The sequence below is a fragment of the Nerophis lumbriciformis genome, linkage group LG17 (assembly GCF_033978685.3).
Source record: "Nerophis lumbriciformis linkage group LG17, RoL_Nlum_v2.1, whole genome shotgun sequence".
Classification (NCBI taxonomy): domain Eukaryota; kingdom Metazoa; phylum Chordata; class Actinopteri; order Syngnathiformes; family Syngnathidae; genus Nerophis; species Nerophis lumbriciformis.
The window spans coordinates 5,140,324-5,164,429 of record NC_084564.2 but is presented as its reverse complement, the minus strand read 5'-3'; the positions used below and the strand labels follow the sequence as shown (position 1 = coordinate 5,164,429).

The 24,106-nt window shown below is 42.3% G+C and overlaps 1 protein-coding gene across 5 annotated transcripts in view; it reads left to right on the top strand.

The window, feature by feature from the left end:
- Positions 1-24,106, top strand: part of ltbp4 (latent transforming growth factor beta binding protein 4) — a 129,929-nt gene that overhangs the window by 40,433 nt on the left and 65,390 nt on the right. For 3 of the 5 annotated variants that reach the window (XM_061972261.1, XM_061972262.1, XM_061972259.1), the window contains exons 5-6: positions 17,208-17,420; positions 17,483-17,562. In XM_061972261.1, the coding sequence (XP_061828245.1) occupies positions 17,208-17,420; positions 17,483-17,562 (293 nt within the window). Of the gene's footprint in view, positions 1-6,939; positions 7,107-17,207; positions 17,421-17,482; positions 17,563-24,106 lie in introns of those variants that run through there. The other 2 variants (XM_061972263.1, XM_061972260.1) reach the window with 2 other exon arrangements.

Below are 24,106 nucleotides of genomic sequence, written 5' to 3'. Positions count from 1 at the left end.
AATCGCTGAAATTGACCTTTTTTTCCTGGTGTGTGTGACCTCGCCTCCTTTATAGTATCCTAGCAACCAAAGACGGATGACCTCTCGGCCTCTCAGCCTGTGTTTGTTGAGGAGATTAGCGCTCACAAATCTTTCTATTTGTGTGGTTTTTTTAGCCCTTTTGTAGCAGTCTGACCCCCAAATTTCACCACCTGTCAATCACTTTTCTTGTTGTTAGCATTCAACATCTGTCTGCCTAAGAGCACACACACACACAAACTCTATACCAGTGGTTCTTAACCTTGTTGGAGGTACCGAACCCCACCAGTTTCATATGCACATTCACCGAACCCTTCTTTAGTGAAAAATAGATTTATATGTTTCTGTTCCTCCTTTATCGAATCCTCTTATCGAACCAATTCCTTATCGATTCTCTTATCGAATCCAGATAGGTTGTTGTACATGGAAAAAAACACAATATTTGGTTTAACAAAAGCTCACTTTTATTTTATAAGAAAAAAATAAAATAAAATAAATAAATATTGACTGTTAACCCCCTAAAAAAAAAAAAAAAAAAAAAAAAAAAAAATATTGACTGTTGTTACCCAAAGTATATTAAGTGGGATTTTTCAGAAAAACAAATATATACAGTAACACAAAAACAACCTGTCTCTGTGATCACTATAAGTGAATAGCCAAGCCTTGAGGCGTTTTTTCCGGTCCATTAATTTTGCTGCTTGTGTGACATCACAGGAAATGACGTAGCTCAGTCTAATGCAGTGGTTCTTAACCTGGGTTCGATAGAACCCTAGGGGTTCGGTGAGTTGGGCTCAGGGGTTCGGCAGAGGTCAAAACACACCCGATTCATCGTGTAAATAAAAACTTCTCCCTATCGGCGTATTATGGAAGTCAGACTGATTTGCAGGTGTGTAATTTGTTGTGAGTTTATGCACTGTGTTGGTTTTGTTCTTTGAACAAGGTGATGTTCATGCACGCTTCATTTTGTGCACCAGTAAAAAAAACATGGTAACACTTTAGTATGGGGAACATATTCACCATTAATTAGTTGCTTATTAACATGCAAATTAGTAACATATTGGCTCTTAACTAGTCATTATTAAGTACTTATTAATGCCTTATTATAACCCTAACCCTCTAACCCTAACCCTAACCAAATAACTCTAAATTAAGTCTTTGTTACTTAGAGCAGTGTTTTTCAACCTTTTTTGAGCCAAGGCACATTTTTTGCGTTGAAAATATCCGGAGGCACACCACCAGCAGAAATCATTAAAAAACGAAACTCAGTTGACAGTAAAAAGTATTTGTCGCAATTTGTTGGTTATGACTTTAAACCATAACCAAACATTGCGCTCCTATTTTGGTGGCTTTTTCTCTTATTTTGGTATTCTCCTGTAGCAGTTTCATGTCTTCCTTTGAGCGATATTTCCCGCATCTACTTTGTTTTAGCAATCAAGAATATGTCAGTTGTTTTTATCCTTCTTTGTGGGGACATTGTTGATTGTCATGTCATGTTTGGGTGTACATTGCGGACGCTGTCTTTGCTCCACAGTAAGTCTTTGCTGTCGTCCAGCATTCTGTTTTTGTTTACTTTGTAGCCAGTTCAGTTTTAGTTTCGTTCTGCATAGCCTTCCCTAAGCTTCAATGCCTTTTCTATCGGGCACTCACCTTTTGTTTATTTTTGGTTTAAGCATTCGACACCTTTTTACCTGCACGCTGCCTCCCGCTGTTTCCGACATCTACAAAGCAATTAGCTACCGGCTGCCACCTACTGATATGGAAGAGTATTACACGGTTACTCTGCCGAGCTCTAGACAGCACCGACACTCAACAACAACACATCATTTGCAGACTATAATTACTGCTTTGCAAAAAATATTTTTAACCCAAATAGGTGAAATTAGATCATCTCCCACGGCACACCAGACTGTATAGTATGCCGCGGCACAGTGGTTGAAAAACACTGACTTAGAATATGTTCCCCTAGTGTCCAAAAAACTCTAAATTAAGTCTTTGTTACTTAGAATATGTTCCCCATACTAAAGTGTTACCAAAAACATATAACTTTGTCTTGAATTTGAAGAAATTTTTTTTTTTATGTTTCACTAAAGAAGGGTTTGGTGAATGCGCATGTGAAAGTGGTGGGGTTCGGTACCTCCAACAAGGTTAAGAACCACTGGACTAGACGTATAAGATTTCATGGGATTTAGCGATTAGGAGTGACAGATTGTTTGGTAAACGTATAGCATGTTCTATATGTTATAGTTATTTGAATGACTCTTACCATAATATGTTACGTTCACATACCAGTTGGTTATTTATGCCTCATATAACGTACACTTATTCAGCCTGTTGTTCACTATTCTTTATTTATTTTAAATTGCCTTTCAAATGTCTATTCTTGCTGTTGGCTTTTATCAAATACATTTCCCCAAAAAATGCGACTTATACTCCAGTGTAGGGATGTCCCCATCCAGGTTTTTGCACTTCCGATCCGATACCGATATTGTTTTTGCACTTCCGATCCGATACCGATACTGACCGATACCGATACTGATTGATACTGGCCTATCAGAGCATGTATTAAAGTTTAAAGTTATTTAGCCTACTTAGTTGTCAGAATCATGTTGAAACGGGTTTTAGTACTCTTGATAACAACTAGCCAGCTGAATTAGGGGAGTTTGAATAATACACAATGGTTGGTAACAAGAAACTGACCTGTTTATTCAAGGATAAACACAAAATAGACAAAATTATACATGACAAACAGAAATGGCATCATTGAAACAAGGGCCTTTTTTTAATATTGCGATATTTTAAGGCCATATTGCGATACACGATATATATCTCGATATTTTTCCTCAGCCTTGAATGAACACTTGATGCATATAATCACAGCAGTATGATGATTCTATGTGTTTTGATTGATTGATTGAGACTTTTATTAGTAGGTTGCACAGTGAAGTACATATTCCGTACAATTGACCACTAAATGGTAACACCCAAATAAGTTTTTCAACTTGTTTAAGTCGGGGTCCACTTAAATTGATTCATGATACAGATATATACTATCAGATATATACTATCATCATAATACAGTCATCACACAAGATAATCACATTGAATTATTTACATTATTTATAATCCAGGGTGTGGAGGGTAAGTGTCAAAAAGACAGCCAAAAGAGTTTGATATGAGAATAAATCTAAAGTTAAAATATAGGGTAGAAATGCACCCATTTGCAGGAAATGTAGTCTTGATTTTCAAAATTTTCTTTCAAGGCTTGCATGTCTACATTAAAACATTCTTCTTCATACTGCATTAATATATGCTACTTTTAAACTTTCATGCAGAGAAGGAAATCACAACTAAAAAAATCACAAATTTTTTCATACGGTGTTGATGTGGAAATTTTTGCCTCGGCATTTTGATGGTGTGGACGTGTGGCACCGAATGGAGATAAGCGTCTCGACAGACGTTATAATATTTGAACAATGATGACGAAAACTGTTTTCTCTGTCGTGTCCGTGTGTCGAAAATTGTTATGCGCTTATTTTTTTATTTGATTTTGTGCGTGGCATAGATTTGCCGTGCGCAGAGGACGTTTGAGCAGGCGCGCACCTTAGCGGCTGCGCTATCATCACAGCTAACGTTAGCCATTCTGCTACCTCTCTGCTGGGAGAGGACGTATACGTATGTGACGTATGACGTGACAGTATGTGACGTATGACGTGACAGTATGTGACACAGGCCCGGCCCTAACCAATCTGGCGCCCTAGGCAAGATTTTAGGTGGCGCCCCCCCACATCGGCAGTGAAGTGTATATACTCACAAGAAACCGAATAGCTTTGTCTTTGACCTTTTTTTTTTACTTACAACTATACCTAATATATAAAGGGGTGGAAAAGTGACTATTACCTGCAGGGCAAACATTAGCTAACCAGAAGGCAATAACAATGTAAACAAAAAACACCTGCTTAAAAGATCTAATACAAATGTCCCTGAGGAATGTAAGGTGGGAGTACTGTAATTACCTAACGTTACATTATTATTTTTCATAACATTTTAGCCCCCTCCACAATATTAACCCGACGTTAAAACAGAACTAGCTATTTATTGATTAGCAATTGCCGAATCATGTAACATTAGCTTAATGCTAAAAAGCCAGGTTACTATCACATTCTGTAACAGACAAATAATTTCATGTAGGCTAACGTTACCTACCTGCTACCTCTGTCTTTTCTCGTTTCTCCTCCTCTTCTTTTCTCTTTTTTCTTCCCTGGGCACCTGACAGTTTTGCCCGTTTTGACATCTTGTGTTGATTTTTTGATGTGGTGACGTCCAAAAAGAGTCATGATACGGGAAGGGAGGGGGCGCACCGTGCAGGGGGAAAGGGGGGGGCCGTAATGTTGTAACAAATAATATTTCTATTAAATAGGCTTTACTTTGCATTTTAATTAACGTGGGATTATTTTTTGTATTTAGAAATAATAGTACCAACTTTTTTTTTTTTTTTTTTTCTCCAACATTTGTGGCACTGGCGTGGCGCCCCCTGATGGACGGCGCCCTTAGCATTTGCCTATACGGCCTATGCCACGGGCCGGCCCTGATGTGACGTATGACGTGACAGTATGTGACGTATGACGTGACAGTATGTGACGTGTGTAAGAAGTTGCGCTTGCTGTCTGTGAGAGGGAGACACAGAAAAGAGTGAGAAGAGCCTGTAGTGTAATGCCAGCAGCTAAAAGCAACTGCGTGAGAATCCAGACTTGTGGATGTGTTGAAGGTGTGCTGGAAAATGCGGAACGGAAATAGGGAGCAGCAGAAAAGTGGAATGTATTATTTGAATCTGTGCGTTGGAAAACATGGAGCGGAGTTTTTTTTAAACTGGATCTGGATCGGCATTTTCCAATGCCTTGCCGATACGCATTTTTTGACAAATATCGGCGGCATCCCTACTCCAGTGCGACTTATATATGTTTTTTTCCTTCTTTATTATGCATTTTCGGCCGGTGCGACTTATGCTCCGGAGCCACTTATACTCCGAAAAATACGGTAGTTAAGCTTCGCAGCTTTGCTCCATGTAGCTTGCTACTGCCCATCACTGGGGACTAGAGATGCGCGGTTTGCGGACACAACCGCGAAGTCCGTGGATTATCCGCGGTTCGGGCGGTTGATATAAAAAAATAATACGATTTTATCCGCGCGCGGGTCGGGTCGGGCGGTTGAAATAAAAAAAAATTAGATTTTTTTTATTTATTTATTTTTATTTTTATTTTGCGGGTGGCAGTTAAACCAATTCGGAAATATATATACATAGTTAAATGTTGTTAGCCACATACGAAAAACGAGCAGGCACCTGCAGCATATGCCACAACAGAAGAAGAAAAAAAAAAAGAGATGTGGACACTTTTACGGAGCGGAGAAGGGACGCCTCGCCGGGGTCCGGGACCGAGGCCCCTTCCCCCGAGAGGGCCCCACCGGGAGCCGTAGCTGAGGCGATCCGCGAGAAGGGCCCGACGCACGTCCGGGGTCACCACCACGCCCACCGCACCGACACCCCGCCTCGTCCGCCTTCGCCGCGGCCGGCGTCACGCGCAGCAGGTAAGCAGCTTACCTACCCGCCACTCCCGTGGCCGGGGGCTCGTAACAGGGGTCACTCCGCGCGCTCCGCCCGCGCAGCTTACCTGCCCGCCACCCCTGTTGCCGGGGGCGCGTAACAGGGGTCACTCCGCGCGCAGTGCGCTCACGAAAGGGGTGGGGCTCACCCTGGTTGATATAGACAGCAGGACGGTGGCCATGGAAGTCGGAACCCGCTAAGGAGTGTGTAACAACCCACCTGCCGAATCAACTAGCCCTGAAAATGGATGGCGCTGGAGCGTCGGGCCCATATACCCGGCCGTCGCCGGCAGCGAGACGCGCTTGGAGGTGCGCTCAGCGCGGCTCCCATATGATTGCGCACTGGTGTGCGTCTGGGCCGTGACAGCGTGGCACACGAATATCTGTGCTGCATTGGATCAGTCTCCTTTCTTTAACAGGCAAAAGCTTTATAACCTCACTAATGCCTTGCATCGTCGATATTAGATATATAACAACGGGCGGGTGCGGTTCTGATTAAATGTTAGTTCGGGTGGATGGCGGATGGTTGACGACTTTCTGATGCGGTTGCGGATTAAATAATTGCCTATCCGCGCATCTCTACTGGGGACTCAACGGGCTAAATTTGGCCCCCGGGCCCCACTTTGAGCACCCCTGACTTACTGCTGTGTGGTGACATGGCGTCACCTCTTTGTTGTTGAGTGCAGCAGGCCTGCAGCATGTTGACACGGTGTGCCGATGAGTCGGTCCCACATGTGGCGACGACACAACACCATGGTAACACAAACAGCACACAACTCTGTGTTTGTTCCAGCCGCCTCCAAGTGGCCAATAAATCACTTCATGCAGGTTTTTAAAGTTGACACGCCCGGAGTTTCCTCGAGCTGCACAAGGAGTTCCTTTTAGCTGCGGCGTGTTTTGTCAGGCTGAAACTCAAGCCAGGTTTGCATCATCACTCCGACATCCCGGCCGGCGTATTTATTGCAGCCCTTCGCGGCGAGAAGCCGCAGTAGAAAGCAGGAGGCGAGAGCGGGGAAGTCGTGAAGGGAAGCAGGCGGAAAGTGGCTCGACGGAGCGGATCAGTGCTTGACGTTTATCTTGGACCCGAGCCCACTGCAGCTCACTGCTTTCAATTATCTCTCTCTCCCGGCTTTTAGAGCACGACACTCTTACTTTGTGCTCAGACGCTCGAAAGTGCCGCAGCTCCGACTCACCGTGCTGACTTTGGATGATGCTGAAGCTCCTGAGGACAAACTGAGGAGTCAAAACTTCCGTCATGCTCGTCTTTTTCCTGACATGCGCGCTCATCCTGCTCTGCCCTGCTCCAGCCGACGGGCAGGCCCGAGGCGGGGCGGAGAGGCTCCAGGTGATGTTCACGCCGACCATCTGCAAGGTGCGCTGCAGCCACCAGCGATGCATCAACCACTGCGAGCGAGGGAACGTGACCACGCTCTTCAGCGGGCCGGCGCCACCTTCAGGGGGACGGAGAGACGGACCGGGCTTCCGAGTCTGTGAGTTCCTCCGAACCGATGTTGACGGCCGTTCGAGGGGGTTAGAGTTAGCGCCACCTGCGTTTGTATGGTCGAAGCTCGGAGACGAGGACATGTGGCTTTCATTATGTCGAATGTTGAAACAATCAGTGGCGTTAAAGTGGAAGAGGCACCAGCAAGCAGGCGATGATGTCATGCAGTTCAAAGGTCAACAGAATTGAGTTAGTTTGTATTTGTGGGTGGGGGTTTGTTCGCTCACTTGGTTGGTTCGTGAGAAAAAACTGATTTGTCGCACACAGCACGGTGACTCACCATTTAATCCAATACGATACATACTGGCTGATAACAATATTGATCTGATACGATATCAGCATGGATCATACAAACCCCGTTTCCATTTGAGTTGGGAAATTGTGTTAGATGATTAAATGATTTGATTTGCAAATCATTTTCAACCCACATTCAGTTGAATATGCTACAAAGACAACATATTTGATGTTCAAACTCATAAACTTTTTTTTTTGCAAATAATTAACTTAGAATTTCATGGCTGCGACACGTGCCAAAGTAGTTGGGAAAGGGCATGTTCACCACTGTGTTACATGGCCTTTCCTTTTAACAACACTCAGTAAACGTTTGATTGGCAGCAGTTAACGGGTTATGTTTAAAAGCTCATACCAGCATTCTTCCCTGCTTGGCACTCAGCATCAAGGCTTGGAATTGGGGGTTATTAAATGATCAAAAATTATTCCCGGGCGCGGCGCCGCTGCTGCCCACTGCTCCCCTCACCTCCCAGGGGGTGATCAAGGGGATGGGTCAAATGCAGAGGACACATTTCATTACACCTAGTGTGTGTGTGACAATCATTGCTACTTTAACTTAACTTTAACTTTACACATACAAACTGTAGCACACAAAAAAGCACATTTAATTAAAAAAAACACGTTATTATGGTCTTACCTTTACTTATAAAATAAGTCCAAGAGCCGCTGTTGTGCTGGATTAATGCACCCCCTGACGAGAGTGTTATATCAACTAAAGCCCTCACTTAAACTTTCCACGTGCAAGATTGAATCTATTTAAAAAAATGTAACCGAGGGTTTATAAATGTCGCCTATACTGTATGAAACTACAAAATAACAAACACGGAGGCTCCAGTTTACACGAGGACCACTTTATTTACCTTCTTTCAAAAACTTCCGCTCAACTCCAACGTGTCATCACTTCCGCTCTTAGCGCCTTCAAAATAAGAGCTCAAGGCATATACTGTATAACAGCGCATAACAGGAACTTAACATCACAAAGAGGAAAGCCCATGAAAATAGGTTACAAAAGTTATTTAATAAGAAGCCAAAAAGTGCAAAAACAATAATGTTCGTGTTGGAGGAGTTGTGAATTAGGTACACCTGCAGTCTGCAGGTGTACCTAATGTTGTGGCCCTGCAGTCATTCACAACTCCTCCAACACCAACATTATTGTTTTTGCACTTTTTGGCTTCTTATGAAATAACTTTTTTAAATAGATTCAATCTTGCACGTGGAAAGTTTAAGTGTGGGCTTTAGTTGATATTACAATTCTACGGCGGGGGTGCAGGAGGCGGGGCTACTGGAGCCTCAGCCAGTGCGTCTTTTGCAGCCGTTTTATGATCGCTCAGCACAAGAAATACGTTACACACATACAGTTGTTGACAAAATACACTGTACATTATATACCTCAGCTAACTAAACTATGGAAATGTATAATATAATTCATATAGCAATACAGTTTCACTGCACAGCAGGCCAGCAGTTAGCCGAGTGCGGAATCCATGTTGAGGCACTGAGTGACGTGCCTCGACTGGCTGCTGTTCACCGCACCGTCTCTTCTCAGTATTTGAACGACAAATGTGAAAATTCAGCGATTTTGAATAAAAATAATCTAAAACTGGTGAAGTTAAATGGAAAATAACTTTATAGTATAATCACTGGATACATATAACAATTTAATTAGTTTTTTTTCTTTTTACATTTTCTTTCTTTCCATGATGGCACGTGAGGCCCTGCCTCCCTTGACTGCACGTCACTGATTATACATATATATATATATATATATATATATACCCCGTACCTGTGTACCCCGCCTTCCGCCAGATTGTAGCTGAGATAGGCTCCAGCGCCCCCTGCGACCCCAAAGAGAATAAGCGGTAGAAAATGGATATATGTGTATATATATATATATATATATATATATATATATATATATATATATATATATATATACTTGTATGTATATTTACATGTATGTATTTATTTTTTACTTTAAACGCAAAAATATTTAGATTAGATTATTAACTTCAGATTTATCCATTGACATAAAGTTACATTTAAAAAAAAAAAAATGTAATGCCCTTTTTGTCAAAGAAAACCCTTTTTTATTACAAAAACACAAAATATGCAATATGTTCCCCTCAAAAATATTCAAATTAGAACATTTTATGTGAAGTAATTGAAACTTTAAAAAGGTAAATCATTCAAAACAACATTGATTTTGATTCAATATTATTTTTTGAACAACGACAAAAATGAGGCTAAAGGCCTTGGGGGTCCAAAAGACTCATAAAAGTGCTAAAAAAATAAGTCATATCAATATGTATTATTTTTATTTTCAATGTTTAAATCTGGAAATCAACTTCAGAACCATCCGTCGGTTATATGTTTTTATTATTTTTTAAGCAATGCCAGTTTTAAAGTAAAAGAACTGTCTGCTCTATTTGTGTCAATATTGCAACATTTTCTTGTTACATTACACTCGTTTGTTCTTTTATTCCACTTTTTGTGTTACATTACACTTGTTTGCTCTTTTATTCCACTTTTTGTGTTACATTACACTTGTTTGCTCTTTTATTCCACTTTTTGTGTTACATTACACTTGTTTGCTCTTTTATTCCACTTTTTGTGTTACATTACACTTGTTTGCTCTTTTATTCCACTTTTTGTGTTACATTACACTTGTTTGCTCTTTTATTCCACTTTTTGTGTTACATTACACTTGTTTGCTCTTTTATTCCACTTTTTGTGTTTTTTTATGTACCGTATTTTTCGGAGTATAAGTCGCACCGGTGTATAAGTCGCACCTGCCGAAAATGCATAATAAAAAAGGAAAAAAACATACATAAGTCGCACTGGAGCCCGGTTAAACTATGAAAAAAACTGCGACTTATAGTCCGAAAAATACAGTACTGTATTTTTCGGACCACAAAGCGCACCGATGTAGGCGTGTCAAAATAAGAAAATGGATTTTCTAATGAATCGCAATTTTTATTAGTAACGATTCTTAACTGATTAGAAAAACAATGTTTGAAAAAAAATACATATAAAAAAAATATATATATATATGCGTATATATATATATATATATATATATATATACGTATATGTATATATATATATAAATACATACACACACATATGTAAGTATATATATATATATATATATACACACATATATATGTAGGCGTCTCAAAATAAGAAAATGGATTTTCTAATGAATCGCAATTTTTATTTGTAACGATTCTTAACTGATTAGAAAAACAATGTTTGAAAAAAAATACATATAAAAAATATATATATATATGCGTATACATATATATACGTATATGTATATATATATATATATATATATATATATATATATATATAAATACATACACACACATATGTAAGTATATATATATATATACACATATATATGTAGGCGTGTCAAAATAAGAAAATGGATTTTCTAATGAATCGCAATTTTTATTTGTAACGATTCTTAACTGATTAGAAAAACAATGTTTGAAAAAAAATACATATAAAAAATATATATATATATATATATATATACGTATATATATATATACGTATATATATATATATATATATATATATATATATATCAATATATATACTACGTATATATACAGTATATATTTATATATATATATATATATATATATATATATATATATATATATATATATATATATATATATATATATATAAATGCATACACACACATATGTAAGTATATATATATATACACATATATATATGAAGGTATTAATATATTTTCTGTCATGTCTAGTCACTCAGGCAAACCATATTGTTGATGTTGATGCCCAAATATACTTAGATTTAATTTAGAAAAGAGATGTGTGGAATATTTCTCTTGTTGCCTTATTTCTATTTGAATTTATTAAATGTTTGGGTAGAATATTATTAAACAACACCAGTTTTTTTTAAAGTAATACATACATTTAGAGCTCTTATCTATTTTATTGAGGAATGTAGTTAATCATAGAACTGAAACCGCTTTCTGACCGTCTCTTCAGGATGCGCCGTTTTCTGTGCGGTCTTATTTACGTGCCTCCACTTTGACAGCATCTTTTCCCCCTCATTTTTATTGTAACGGTAGTTTTTAGTGCTTCCATAGCAGATATGTTACAACTATGCACTACTTTGTATTAGAAATGGCAACAGTGGAGGATGAATGCCCCACAACAAGAGGATAGAGAAAAAGAAGGAGCTTATTGACTACGGCGGACGGCGTGACTCAGTTGGGAGAGCGGCCGTGCCAGCAACCTGAGGGTTCCCGGTTCGATCCCCAGCTTCTACTACCCGAGTCACGTCCGTTGTGTCCTTGAGCAAGACACTTCACCCTTGCTCCTGATGGGTCGTGGTTAGCGCCTTGCATGGCAACTCCCTCCATCAGTGTGTGAATGTGGAAATACACTCTTAGAAATAAGGGTTCTAAAAGGGTTCTTCTACAAGGGCTGAGGTTCTAACTGGAACCATTTGCTTCTGAAAACCCCTTTCCCGAAGAAAGGGTTTTTCAAGGGTTCTTGGTAACGCTAATGGTTCCAGTAAGAACCATTTTGATCCAGAGAACCCTTTAAAACCCCTTTTCTGAATAATTGGTTTTAAAAGGGTTCTCACTAACACTAAGGGTTCCAGTAAGAACTATTTTGATCCAGAGAACCGTTTTTGGAAGAAAGAGTTCTTCAGGGATTGTTGAAAGCATGGGTAAGATCCTGTGTCACCAGGGACATACTTCCTGATAACATTTGCCAATAATGGTGCCTATCTTTAAATAAATGTTTTTCTCATTAAAATGTTTGTTCAAAGTCAACATGATAAATGACCACAATATAATATGAACTAAACTGATCTGTAGAATACAATATGGTTCTTTATAGAACCCTCAGAAGACAAGACGGTTATCGGTGAAAACCTTTGAAAAGGGATGTTTTTAGAACCCCCTGTGTCAGGTCTAGATGAAACCCTTGAAACATGAAAGAGTTCTTTGTGGAACTCCCTGTGTGGGTTCTAGATGAAACCCTTGAAACATGAAAGGGTTCTTAGTGGAACTCCCTGCATGGGTTCCCAGATGAAACCCTTGACAAACGAAAGGGTTCTTAGTGGAACTCCCTGTGTGGGTTCTAGATGAAACCCTTGAAATACGAAAGGGTTCTTAGTGGAACTCCCTGCGTGGGTTCTAGATGAAAGTCTTGAAATACAAAAAGGTTCTTAGTGGAACTCCCTGTGTGGGTTATAGATGAAACCCTTGAAATACGAAAGGGTTCTTAGTGGAACTCCCTGTGTGGGTTCTAGATGAAACCCTTGAAATACGAAAGGGTTCTTAGTGGAACTCCCTGTGTGGGTTCTAGATGAAACCCTTGAAACATGAAAGGGTTCTTAGTGGAACTCCCTGCGTGGGTTCTTTGTAGAACCTCTCATGGGGGGTTCTGGGTGGAACCTTACACACACAGTTCTAGGTAGAACCCTCCAAAAGGGTTCCAGGTGGAACCTTTATAAAAAGGTTCTACCTGGAGCCAAAAAGGGTTCTCCTATGAGGACGAGCCGAAGAACCTTATATGGTTCTACTTAGCACTTTTATTTCTAATAGTGTAGTGTCAAAGTGTTTTGAGTGCCTTGAAGGTAGAAAAGCTCTATACAAGTATAACCCATTTACCATTTTACGGCACAGACTTTAACGGCGGACACGCGCATTTTCAGGACTTATGCAGATCCCAAATACACATCAGCAGGTACCATTAGGTAATAAATGTTGGTTTTGCATAAAATTGCGAAACAAAATGTCGGATCACGTCTCCTCATAAGTGCCATTTTGGGGTCCTTATACACACACCATAATAATACCCGTATGTTGAAGCACTGTACGTCTGGCTAGGGTAGCTTACCAAAGTCTTACTAAAACATTTTGACGGATTGTGAGCGCTGTTTGTAATGTTCTATAATCTCAATGAAACATCAAAGTTTTGGGCCTGTTCAGGTGGCGTTCACCTGCAGTCTACACATTTCTCTTATGTGTGACTGCCATCTACTGGTCACTATTATCATTGCACCAAAGGTAAAAAAGTGCTATACAAGTATAACCCATTTACCATTTTACGGCACAGACTTTAACGGCGGACGCGCGCATTTTCAGGACTTATGCAGATCCCAAATACACATCAGCAGGTACCATTAGGTAATAAATGTTGGTTTTGCATAAGATTGCGAAACAAAATGCCAGATCACGTCTCCTAATAAGTGCCATTTTGGGGTCCTTATACACACACCATTATAATACCCGTATGTTGAAGCACTGTACGTCTGGCTAGGGTAGCTTACCAAAGTCTTACTAAAACATTTTGACAGATTTTGAGCGCTGTTTGTAGTGTTCTATAATCTCAATGAAACATCAAAGTTTTGGGCCTGCTTGCGAGCGTCATGTATTGAACAGGTGGCGTTCACCTGCAGTCCACACGTTTCTCTTATGTGTGACTGCCATCTACTGGTCACTATTATCATTGCATCTTGTGCCAAATAAAATTGCTTCGAGGTCAGTAAACACAATCAGAACTAGTCCTAAGTGTCCCAATACTTTTGTCTACTTTTAGTCTGAAGTGTCCCAAGACTTTTGTGTAGTGTACCTACCTTGTCTGCATTGTGTGAGCACGTTAGTGCTTCCTGCTTTTAAGCAGCCATCTTAAAAAAACAGCAGCGCAGCAGCATCAGCGCAGCGGGTCTTTGAAGGGTCATAAAATCAAAACCGGAGCAGTTAGAAAAAAAAGCGCTTCTGTCATTGTAATCACAAGGGTTCAATCTCTCTCCTGTGTTAGTTTGAAGGCGAAACGACAAATGCGCTCAGAGGAGTTCGTTTTTGAAGGAAGGTGACCGGTTTTTACAAAAAATGTGTTTTGAAGGGGGAATAGCAAGCTTCCTGTTTATTTTTGCTGGGGGTTGTCAATTTATGAACTGTAGGTCTAAGTGAGACCTACGGAGAGGTTTTTGTTTCATGTCTCTCCGACCTTCCCAGTGGGAGTTACAGGCAGTTTTGTCTTTTTTTTCTTCCGAGGAGCAGTTTTTTCTCCGTTTTATTCAAAAATTGCTCTAGAGCGCAATTTTTAAATTTGGGGTTAGGTTTTTTTATTAGATCGCAATTCTTGCCAGTCCTGATATGTGCGTTCAGTTTGGTGAGTTTTGAAGCGTGTTAAGGGGGTCAAATTACAGCTCAAAGAGGCAAAAGTTACTGTTTTTAGTACTTTTTTGTCTTGAAGGGGGAATTGCCAACTTCCTGTTGATTTTAGCCCGACAATGTACTATTATGAAATGTAGGTCTAAGTCAGACCTACATAGAGGTTTTTGTTTCATGTCTCTCCGACTTTCCTAGTGGGTGTTACAGGCAGTCTAGTTTTTTTTTTCCTAGGGGGCGCTAGAGCGCAATTTTGAGTTTTGTGGTTCGTTTTTTTTTTTTAAAAAAGGCAATTTTCGCAGGTCCTGATGTGAAGTATAACCCATTTAATACATATATAAGGCAAAACCGGATTATAAGGTGCAAAAATTCAAGTATTTTAAGTGCGCTTTATAGTCCGAAAAATACGGTAGTATTCTTTTTTTAATGTGTTGAGGACCGTTAAAAATGTAGCTGCGGGCCGCAAATGACCCCCGTGCCGCACTTTGGAAACCAGTGATCTATTGGAAGTACAAGTCGTAACAAGGTTTTTGTAGGGGAACCAGTGGAAGGATAATTACTGTTGCCAGAAGAGAGCAGTGAGGGAGACCTCCTGCCTGAGCGATTTGTCGATTATACACCTCCGAGCTGAGGCGGCACAACATCTACGTTCTGGCACATGCAGCTGTCCACGAGGGGCCTTACGTACTTCACTTGACCCCCTCCTGAGAAGGGAGGAGGGGGGGTTAAATGTTGGACAATTCCACTGCAAGGTTTACAGTGGAATCAAACTCCTCCGTATTGAATTGTCAAATAGTCGACTAGTACAGGCCACCATAAATCATACTTGCCAACCTTGAGACCTCCAATTTCGGGAGGTGGGGGTGGGGGGTGGGGGGCGTGGTCGGGGGTGGGGCGGGGGCGTGGTTAAGATATATATATATATATATATACATATATATATATATATATATATATATATATATATATATATATATATATATATATAAAAGAAATACTTGACTTTCAGTTAATTCTAGCTATATATTTTTTTTAATTACATATATATATATATATATATATATATATATATATATATATATATATATATATATATATATATATATATATATATATATAAATAAATAAAAGAAATACTTGAATTTTAGTGATCATTTATTTACACATATACACACACATAACACTCGTCTACTCATTGTTGAGTTAAGGGTTGAATTGTCCATCCTTGTTCTATTCTCTGTCACTATTTCAGAACACACACATTATACAAATATACATTATAAAATCAATAAGAAAACAGGAACTCTAATTTGGGAGTCTGAATTAGGATCAGAAGTTCCTATATAAACATTGCGCACTCACGTCGCCATTTTGTATTGATTACTGCAGCTGTGCACTGGATTCATTCACAAATACAAACTACAACTCACAAACACTTTAGAGTTAGGCTCCACCGTCAGAATGTGTACTTGAACTTATAAAGATCACATGGATATTATTCAGTGAGTTGATTCACCAAAACTAACCTGTTATACAGGAGGAAAAAGCACACAGGACGTTTCAATTGTTCACAGACTGGTCGCGCTCATCAGAATGACAAGACACTTCCGGTCTGCAGGTGATAGCATTCAATTGGGAAGAAACGCCCTACTGCCCCCTACTGACCAATGTGAATACTGATAAATGTGTAATGACAGCTCCAAAAACGAATTCAAACCACAAAATAAAATAAATAAATCAACACAAAAATGTGACACATTATGGGTGGGTCACATATGCATGTACAGTAGATGGCAGTATTGTCCTGTTTAAAAGTGTCACAACATTGCTGTTTACGGCAGACGAAAACTTGACTGCTGTTGTTGTGTGTTGTTGCCGCGCTGGGAGGACGTTAATGAAACTGCCTAACAATAAACCCACATAAGAAACCAAGAACTCGCCCTCGGTCATTAGCTGTTTATATTGTGGGAAAGCGGACGTGTGAACAGGCTGTCAACACGTCACTCAGGTCCGCTTGGAGCTGGAGGGGGCGTCTGAATTTCGGGAGATTTTCGGGAGAAAATTTGTCCCGGGAGGTTTTCGGTGAGAGGCGCTGAATTTCGGGACTCTCCCGGAAAATCCGGGAGGGTTGGCAAGTATGCCATAAATACAAGTGATGGACGATCCTGCATTTTTTGGCAACGATCCGATACCAAGTGAATACAGAGCATCTGTTGACCATGCTAATCCCGACATTTTTACTCATTGAATAATTTAGCTTTTAATGTGATCATGATAATAATCCTGGACGAAGATTCCAGGCAAACAAGAACATGTTACGTGTTTTTAGTGCTGCACACTTCCTGTCTGCTGCAGAGTGTTATCGGCTCATTAGCAGCAGGTTCAGCACTTCCTGTCGCACAGGAAATAGGACTTGGCTGGCTGGTTCCAGTGCCCAGTGGCCCCTGGACCAGGCCAGGTCAGGCTGTGTTTTATATCAACACATCTCTTTCCGTTTCTTTGTTTTTTGATTTTTTTTTTTAGAGTTTCCTAGTAACTGCATGGCAGATATTTCCCAGAGTGCATTGCTGCACTCCACTGACACGCGCTAATGATCCAATTGTGTCGTTCTGGCTCTTTCTGCAGTTCTGTGTCCGCTGCTGTGTAAGAACGGCGGCGTCTGCCTGCTGAAGGACCGCTGCCTCTGCCCGTCAAACTTCACTGGAAAGTTCTGCCAGATCCCCGTCGCCCGAGCATCCACCCCCTCCTCCACCAATGAAGTCGTCGATCAGGGGCTGACCCGGTCTGAGTTTCTCCTGCCTCTGGCAGGTCCGAACCAGGCCATAGGGAGACCAGCATGTGAGTCTGAAAGTTGGATCCTGTGTGGACATGTTCACTTTGTTTTTTTCTGTTTTCCCCAGCAGCTCCTAGTCCCTCCATGGTGAAGGTCAGAGTGCAGCACCCCCCTGAGGCCAGCGTGAAGGTCCACCAGGTGATGAAGGTCAGAGCTCTTATTGGCTGATCTGCAGGGGAACCTCGATTTAGGAACCTAATTGGTTTGTGAACAGGGTTCCATCCATCTTTCTTCTTCCGCTTATCCGAGGTCGGGTCGCGGGGGCAGCAGCCTAAGCAGGGAAGCCCAGACTTCCCTCTCCCCAGCCACTTCGTCCAGCTCTTCCTGTGGGACCCCGAGGCGTTCCCAGGCCAGCCGGGAGACATAGTCTTCCCAACGTGTCCTGGGTCTTCCCCGCGGCCTCCTACCGGTCGGACGTGCCCTAAACACCTCCCTAGGGAGGCGTTCGGGTGGCATCCTGACCAGATGCCCGAACCACCTCATCTGGCTCCTCTCCATGTGGAGGAGCAGCGGCTTTACTTTGAGCTCCTCCCGGATGGCAGAGCTTCTCACCCTATCTCTAAGGGAGAGCCCCGCCACCCGGCGGAGGAAACTCATTTCGGCCGCTTGTACCCGTGATCTTGTCCTTTCGGCCATAACCCAAAGCTCATGACCATAGGTGAGGATGGGAACGTAGATCGACCGGTAAACTGAGAGCTTTGCCTTCCGGCTCAGCTCCTTCTTCACCACAACGGACCGATACAGCGTCCGCATTACTGAAGACGCCGCGCCGATCCGCCTGTCGATCTCACGATCCACTCTTCCCTCACTCGTGAACAAGACTCCGAGGTACTTGAACTACTCCACTTGGGGCAAGATCTCCTCCCCAACCCGGAGATGGCACTCCACCCTTTTCCGGGCGAGAACCATGGACTCGGACTTGGAGGTGCTGATTCTCATCCCAGTCGCTTCACACTCGGCTGCGAACCGATCCAGCGAGAGCTGAAGATCCTGGCCAGATGAAGCCATCAGGACCACATCATCTGCAAAAAGCAGAGACCTAATCCTGCTGCCACCAAACCAGATCCCCTCAACGCCTTGACTGCGCCTAGAAATTCTGTCCATAAAAAAAACAGAACAGGGTTTGTAAGTAGAAAAGTTTGTATAGTGCAGGGGTCAACAACCCGTGGCTCCGGAGCCGCATGCGGCTCTTTGATCACTCTGATGCGGCTCAGCAGCTTACTTGCTGAACCCCCCAATTTTCCCGTGAGACTTCCGGATTTCAGTGCCTCGGGGGAACATCTGCACCTTAACACAACATAAACACAACAGAACAAACACCCAGAATCCCATGCAGCCCTGACTCTTCCGGGCTACATTATACACCCCTGCAAATTTTCATCTAGTCCCGGCCTTGGCACGTATATATGTGTCCTCTTTTTGGGATTTCACAATATGGTCAGCCTAGACCAGGGGTCGGCAACCCGCGGCTCCGGATTCTTTGATCACTCTGATGCGGCTCAGCAGCTTACTTGCTGAACCCCCCAATTCTCCCGTGAGACTTCCGGATTTCAGTGCCTCTCGCAGAAAACACCCCCTTACAGTTATAATAAGGGCGTGCCATGATGGTACAGCATTTGGCGCCCTCTACAATCTGTATTAACAGCGTGCCAGCCCAACACTTGTTAAACAATATACATCTTCTGCTTGCACACGCACGTGACAGCAAGGCATACTTGGTCAACAGCCACACAGGTTACACTGACGGTTAGAGATGCGCGGTTTGCGGGCACAACCGCGGAGTCCGCGGGTTATCCGCGGATCGGGCGGATGAAATTAAAAAAAATTAGATTTTATCCGCGGGTCGGGTCGGGCGGTTGAAATAAAAAAAAATTAGATTTTAAATAGATTCAGGCGGGTGGCAGTTAAACCAATTCGGAAATATATATACATAGTTAAATGTTGTTACCCACATACGAAAAACGAGCAGGCACCTGCAGCATATGCCACAACAGAAGAAAAAAAAAAAAAGAGATGGACAGCAGAGAAGGGACGCCTCGCCGGGGTTCGGGACCGAGGCCCCTTCCCCCGAGAGGGCCCCACCGGGAGACGTAGCTGAGGCGATCCGCGAGAAGGGCCCGACGCACGTCCAGGGTCACCACCGCGCCCACCGCACCGACACCCCGCCTCGTCCGCCTTCGCCGCGGCCGGCGTCACGCGCAGCAGGTAAGCAGCTTACCTGCCCTCCACCCCCGTGGCCGGGGGCTCGTAACAGGGGTCACTCCGCGCGCTCCGCCCGCGCAGCTTACCTGCCCGCCACCCCTGTTGCCGGGGGCGCGTAACAGGGGTCACTCCGCGCGCAGTGCGCTCACGAAAGGGGTGGGGCTCACCCTGGTTGATATAGACAGCAGGACGGTGGCCATGGAAGTCGGAACCCGCTAAGGAGTGTGTAACAACCCACCTGCCGAATCAACTAGCCCTGAAAATGGATGGCGCTGGAGCGTCGGGCCCATACCCGGCCGTCGCTGGCAGCGAGACGCGTTTGGAGGTGCGCTCAGCGCGGCTCCCATATGATTGCGCACTGGTGTGCGTCTGGGTCGTGACAGCGTGGCACGCGAATGTCTGTGCTGCATTGGATCAGTCTCCTTTCTTTAACAGGCAAAAGCTTTATAACCTCACTAATGCCTTGCATCATCTATATTAGATATATAACAACGGGCGGGTGCGGGCGGGTGCGGTTCTGATCAAATGTTACATCGGGTGGATGACGGATGGTTGACGACTTTCTGATGCGGTTTAAATAATTGCCTATCCGCGCATCTCTACTGACGGTGACCATATAAAACAACTTTAACACTCTTACTAATAATGCGCCACACTTTGAACCAAAACCAAACAAGAATGACAAACACATTTCGGGAGAACATCTGCACCTTAACACAACATAAACACAACAGGACAAACACCCAGAATCCCATGCAGCCCTGACTCTTCCGGGCTACATTATACACCCCTGCAAATTTTCATCTAGTCCCGGCCTTGGCACGTATATACTGTATGTGTCCTCTTTTTGGGATTTCACAATATGGTCAGCCTAGACCAGGGGTCGGCAACCCGCGGCTCCGGAGCCGCATGCGGCTCTTTGATCACTCTGATGCGGCTCAGCAGCTTACTTGCTGAACCCCCCAATTTTCCCGTGAGACTTCCGGATTTCAGTGCCTCTCGCAGAAAACTCCCGGGATTAATATTCACCGATTTTCACCCTTACCGCTATAATAAGGGCGTGCCATGATGATACAGCATTTGGCGCTCTCTACAATCTGTATTAACAGCGTGCCAGCCCAACACTTGTTATACAATATACAGCTTATGCTTGAACATGTACGTGACAGGCATACTTGGTCAACAGCCACACAGGTTACACTGACGGTGACCATATAAAACAACTTTAACACTCTTACTAATAATGCGCCACACTTTGAACCAAAACCAAACAAGAATGACAAACACATTTCGGGAGAACATCTGCACTTTAACACAACATAAACACAACAGAACAAACACCCAGAATCCCATGCAGCCCTGACTCTTCCGGGCTACATTATACACCCCTGCAAATGTTCATCTAGTCCCGGCCTTGGCACGTATATATGTGTCCTCTTTTTGGGATTTCACAATATGGTCAGCCTAGACCAGGGGTCGGCAACCCGCGGCTCCGGAGCCGCATGCGGCTCTTTGATCACTCTGATGCGGCTCAGCAGCTTACTTGCTGAACCCCCCAATTTTCCCGTGAGACTTCCGGATTTCAGTGCCTCTCGCAGAAAACGCCCGGGATTAATATTCACCGATTTTCACCCTTACCGCTATAATAAGGGCGTGCCATGATGATACAGCATTTGGCGCCCTCTACAATCTGTATTAACAGCGTGCCAGCCCAACACTTGTTATACAATATACAGCTTCTGCTTGCACACGCACGTGACAGCAAGGCATACTTGGTCAACAGCCACACAGGTTACACTGACGGTGACCATATAAAACAACTTTAACACTCTTACTAATAATGCGCCACACTTTGAACCAAAACCAAACAAGAATGACAAACACATTTCGGGAGAACATCTGCACCTTAACACAACATAAACACAACAGGACAAACACCCAGAATCCCATGCAGCCCTGACTCTTCCGGGCTACATTATACACCCCTGCAAATTTTCATCTAGTCCCGGCCTTGGCACGTATATATGTGTCCTCTTTTTGGGATTTCACAATATGGTCAGCCTAGACCAGGGGTCGGCAACCCGCGGCTCCGGAGCCGCATGCGGCTCTTTGATCACTCTGATGCGGCTCAGCAGCTTACTTGCTGAACCCCCCCAATTTTCCCGTGAGACTTCCGGATTTCAGTGCCTCTCGCAGAAAACTCCCGGGATTAATATTCACCGATTTTCACCCTTACCGCTATAATAAGGGCGTGCCATGATGATACAACATTTGGCGCTCTCTACAATCTGTATTAACAGCGTGCCAGCCCAACACTTGTTATACAATATACAGCTTATGCTTGAACATGTACGTGACAGGCATACTTTGTCAACAGCCACACAGGTTACACTGACGGTGACCATATAAAACAACTTTAACACTCTTACTAATAATGCGCCACACTTTGAACCAAAACCAAACAAGAATGACAAACACATTTCGGGAGAACATCTGCACCTTAACACAACATAAACACAACAGAACAAACACCCAGAATCCCATGCAGCCCTGACTCTTCCGGGCTGCATTATACCCCCCCCCCCGTGCGTCGGTTGAGGTGGGCGGGGTTTGGTAGCGGGGGCGTATAATGTATCCCGGAAGAGTTAGAGCTGCATGGGATTCTGGGTATTTGTCCTGTTGTGTTTATGTTGTGTTACTGTGCAGATGTTCTCCCGAAATGTGTTTGTCATTCTTGTTTGGTTTTGGTTCAAAGTGTGGCGCATTATATAAAGTGCTATACAGTACTGTATATCAAACAAACATAACAAGGAGGTGATAGATCAACTATTAATGTAATAAAGTCAAAACAACAACAAGCTGAAGTATGCTCTGCTCTGCCAACACTCACACACACTGAAGTCACTGTGCTGCCCTCTCTCTATCACAAAAATCATTAACTTCGACAATCGTATTGCTACAATAATAAACATTTTAAAATGTAAAATGCACACACATTAACAACGGCAGAGAACTGACGAGAAAGTAGTAGACAGAAGGAGGGGCCGCTTTGGAAAGAGAGATGATACTGTCTTCTCCTCTTTTAATTCTTCATCAGAATTAAAACGTGATGTTGTTACTTTCTGTGCTGTGCTGTGCTGTGGTCATGCTTGTATGGAAGTAGAATTGTCTCACATCAACTTATATATATCAATATGATATTAATACATATACAAATACAAATTTGATATACAAATAAATAAATAATTTGTATAAATAAACACATATTTGTAAATATATTTTTGAGATTTGAAAATATATACAAATGTATAAATATACAAATGTGACATACAAATAAATCAAGAATTTGTATAAATAAACGTGTATTTGTAAATTTATTTTTGAGATTTGATTATAAAAATGATTTTGTTTTAGTATTTGTATTGAATTTGCATATGTGGTTCGCTTTTTTGCTTTTGTGTCGATGAGACATTCCTCCCACAAACCAGATGCACAAACAGTGTTGGGACTAACGCGTTACTGTAACGCCGTTACTATCGGCTGTAACTAGTAATCTAACGCGTTATTTTTTATATTCAGTAACTCAGTTACCGTTACTACATGATGCGTTACTGCGTTATTTTGCGTTATTTTTTATGTAGTATCGGCTAGAAACTGAGAAGATCTGAGTGTTGCAGCGCTGCTGAAGAGGCGACAAAAAAGAGGCGCGCCGCGCGCTGTCTGTGTGTACGTGTGTGTGTGTGAGTGTGTGTGTGTGGGAGGGGGCGTGTCTGTGTCTACTATCAAGACGTCATGGCGAACCCCGAAGCAGAGTTTCTTAAAATGGAGATATTTTCAGTACGTTTCTTTTATCGACCACAAAGAAAAGAACATTTTAGTTGAATGTAAGTTTCAAATATGCTGAAACCGCTGCAAAAACAACATGCTTCGACGAAGCTAGTAAAGAGACACACACTTCACCTCCACCTCCAACAGCGGCTGGATTTTAACGAGGCACTGCACACTGAAGGTACACACACTCTGTCAATTCTCTTATATACTCTTTCATTTTAGACTTTTAGAGTGTTTGATTATCACATCACTCTAAATGTTTAGACTATAAAGTTCACAAACCTAAAGAGGGGTACTAGTGGGCCAGGCTAATATTTCCTTTTCTCTAAACTAAGTGGGGAAATGTGTAGAGTGTTCTGGGCTTCAGACATGATTTTATTTCAGAATTCCTTGAGATAAAAAAATGCCTGGTTAGGCTTTATGTATGTAGTGTGTGCCTTTCTTGTTTTACAGCTATGTTGTTATTATGCTGTTTGTTACTTATGTATGTTAAGTTGCAGCTATTTAAAATAGTTTTGTCAATTTGTTCTGGTCTGAAACAAATTGGCCCTTTAAAACATATCTTTGTCTTTGTGTGTTGTATGTAGAGCACATTGCTTAGCAGAGTTCAGTGATGCAAATGCATGTCAAGTTGATCAACAGATTGTATTATTCTCCA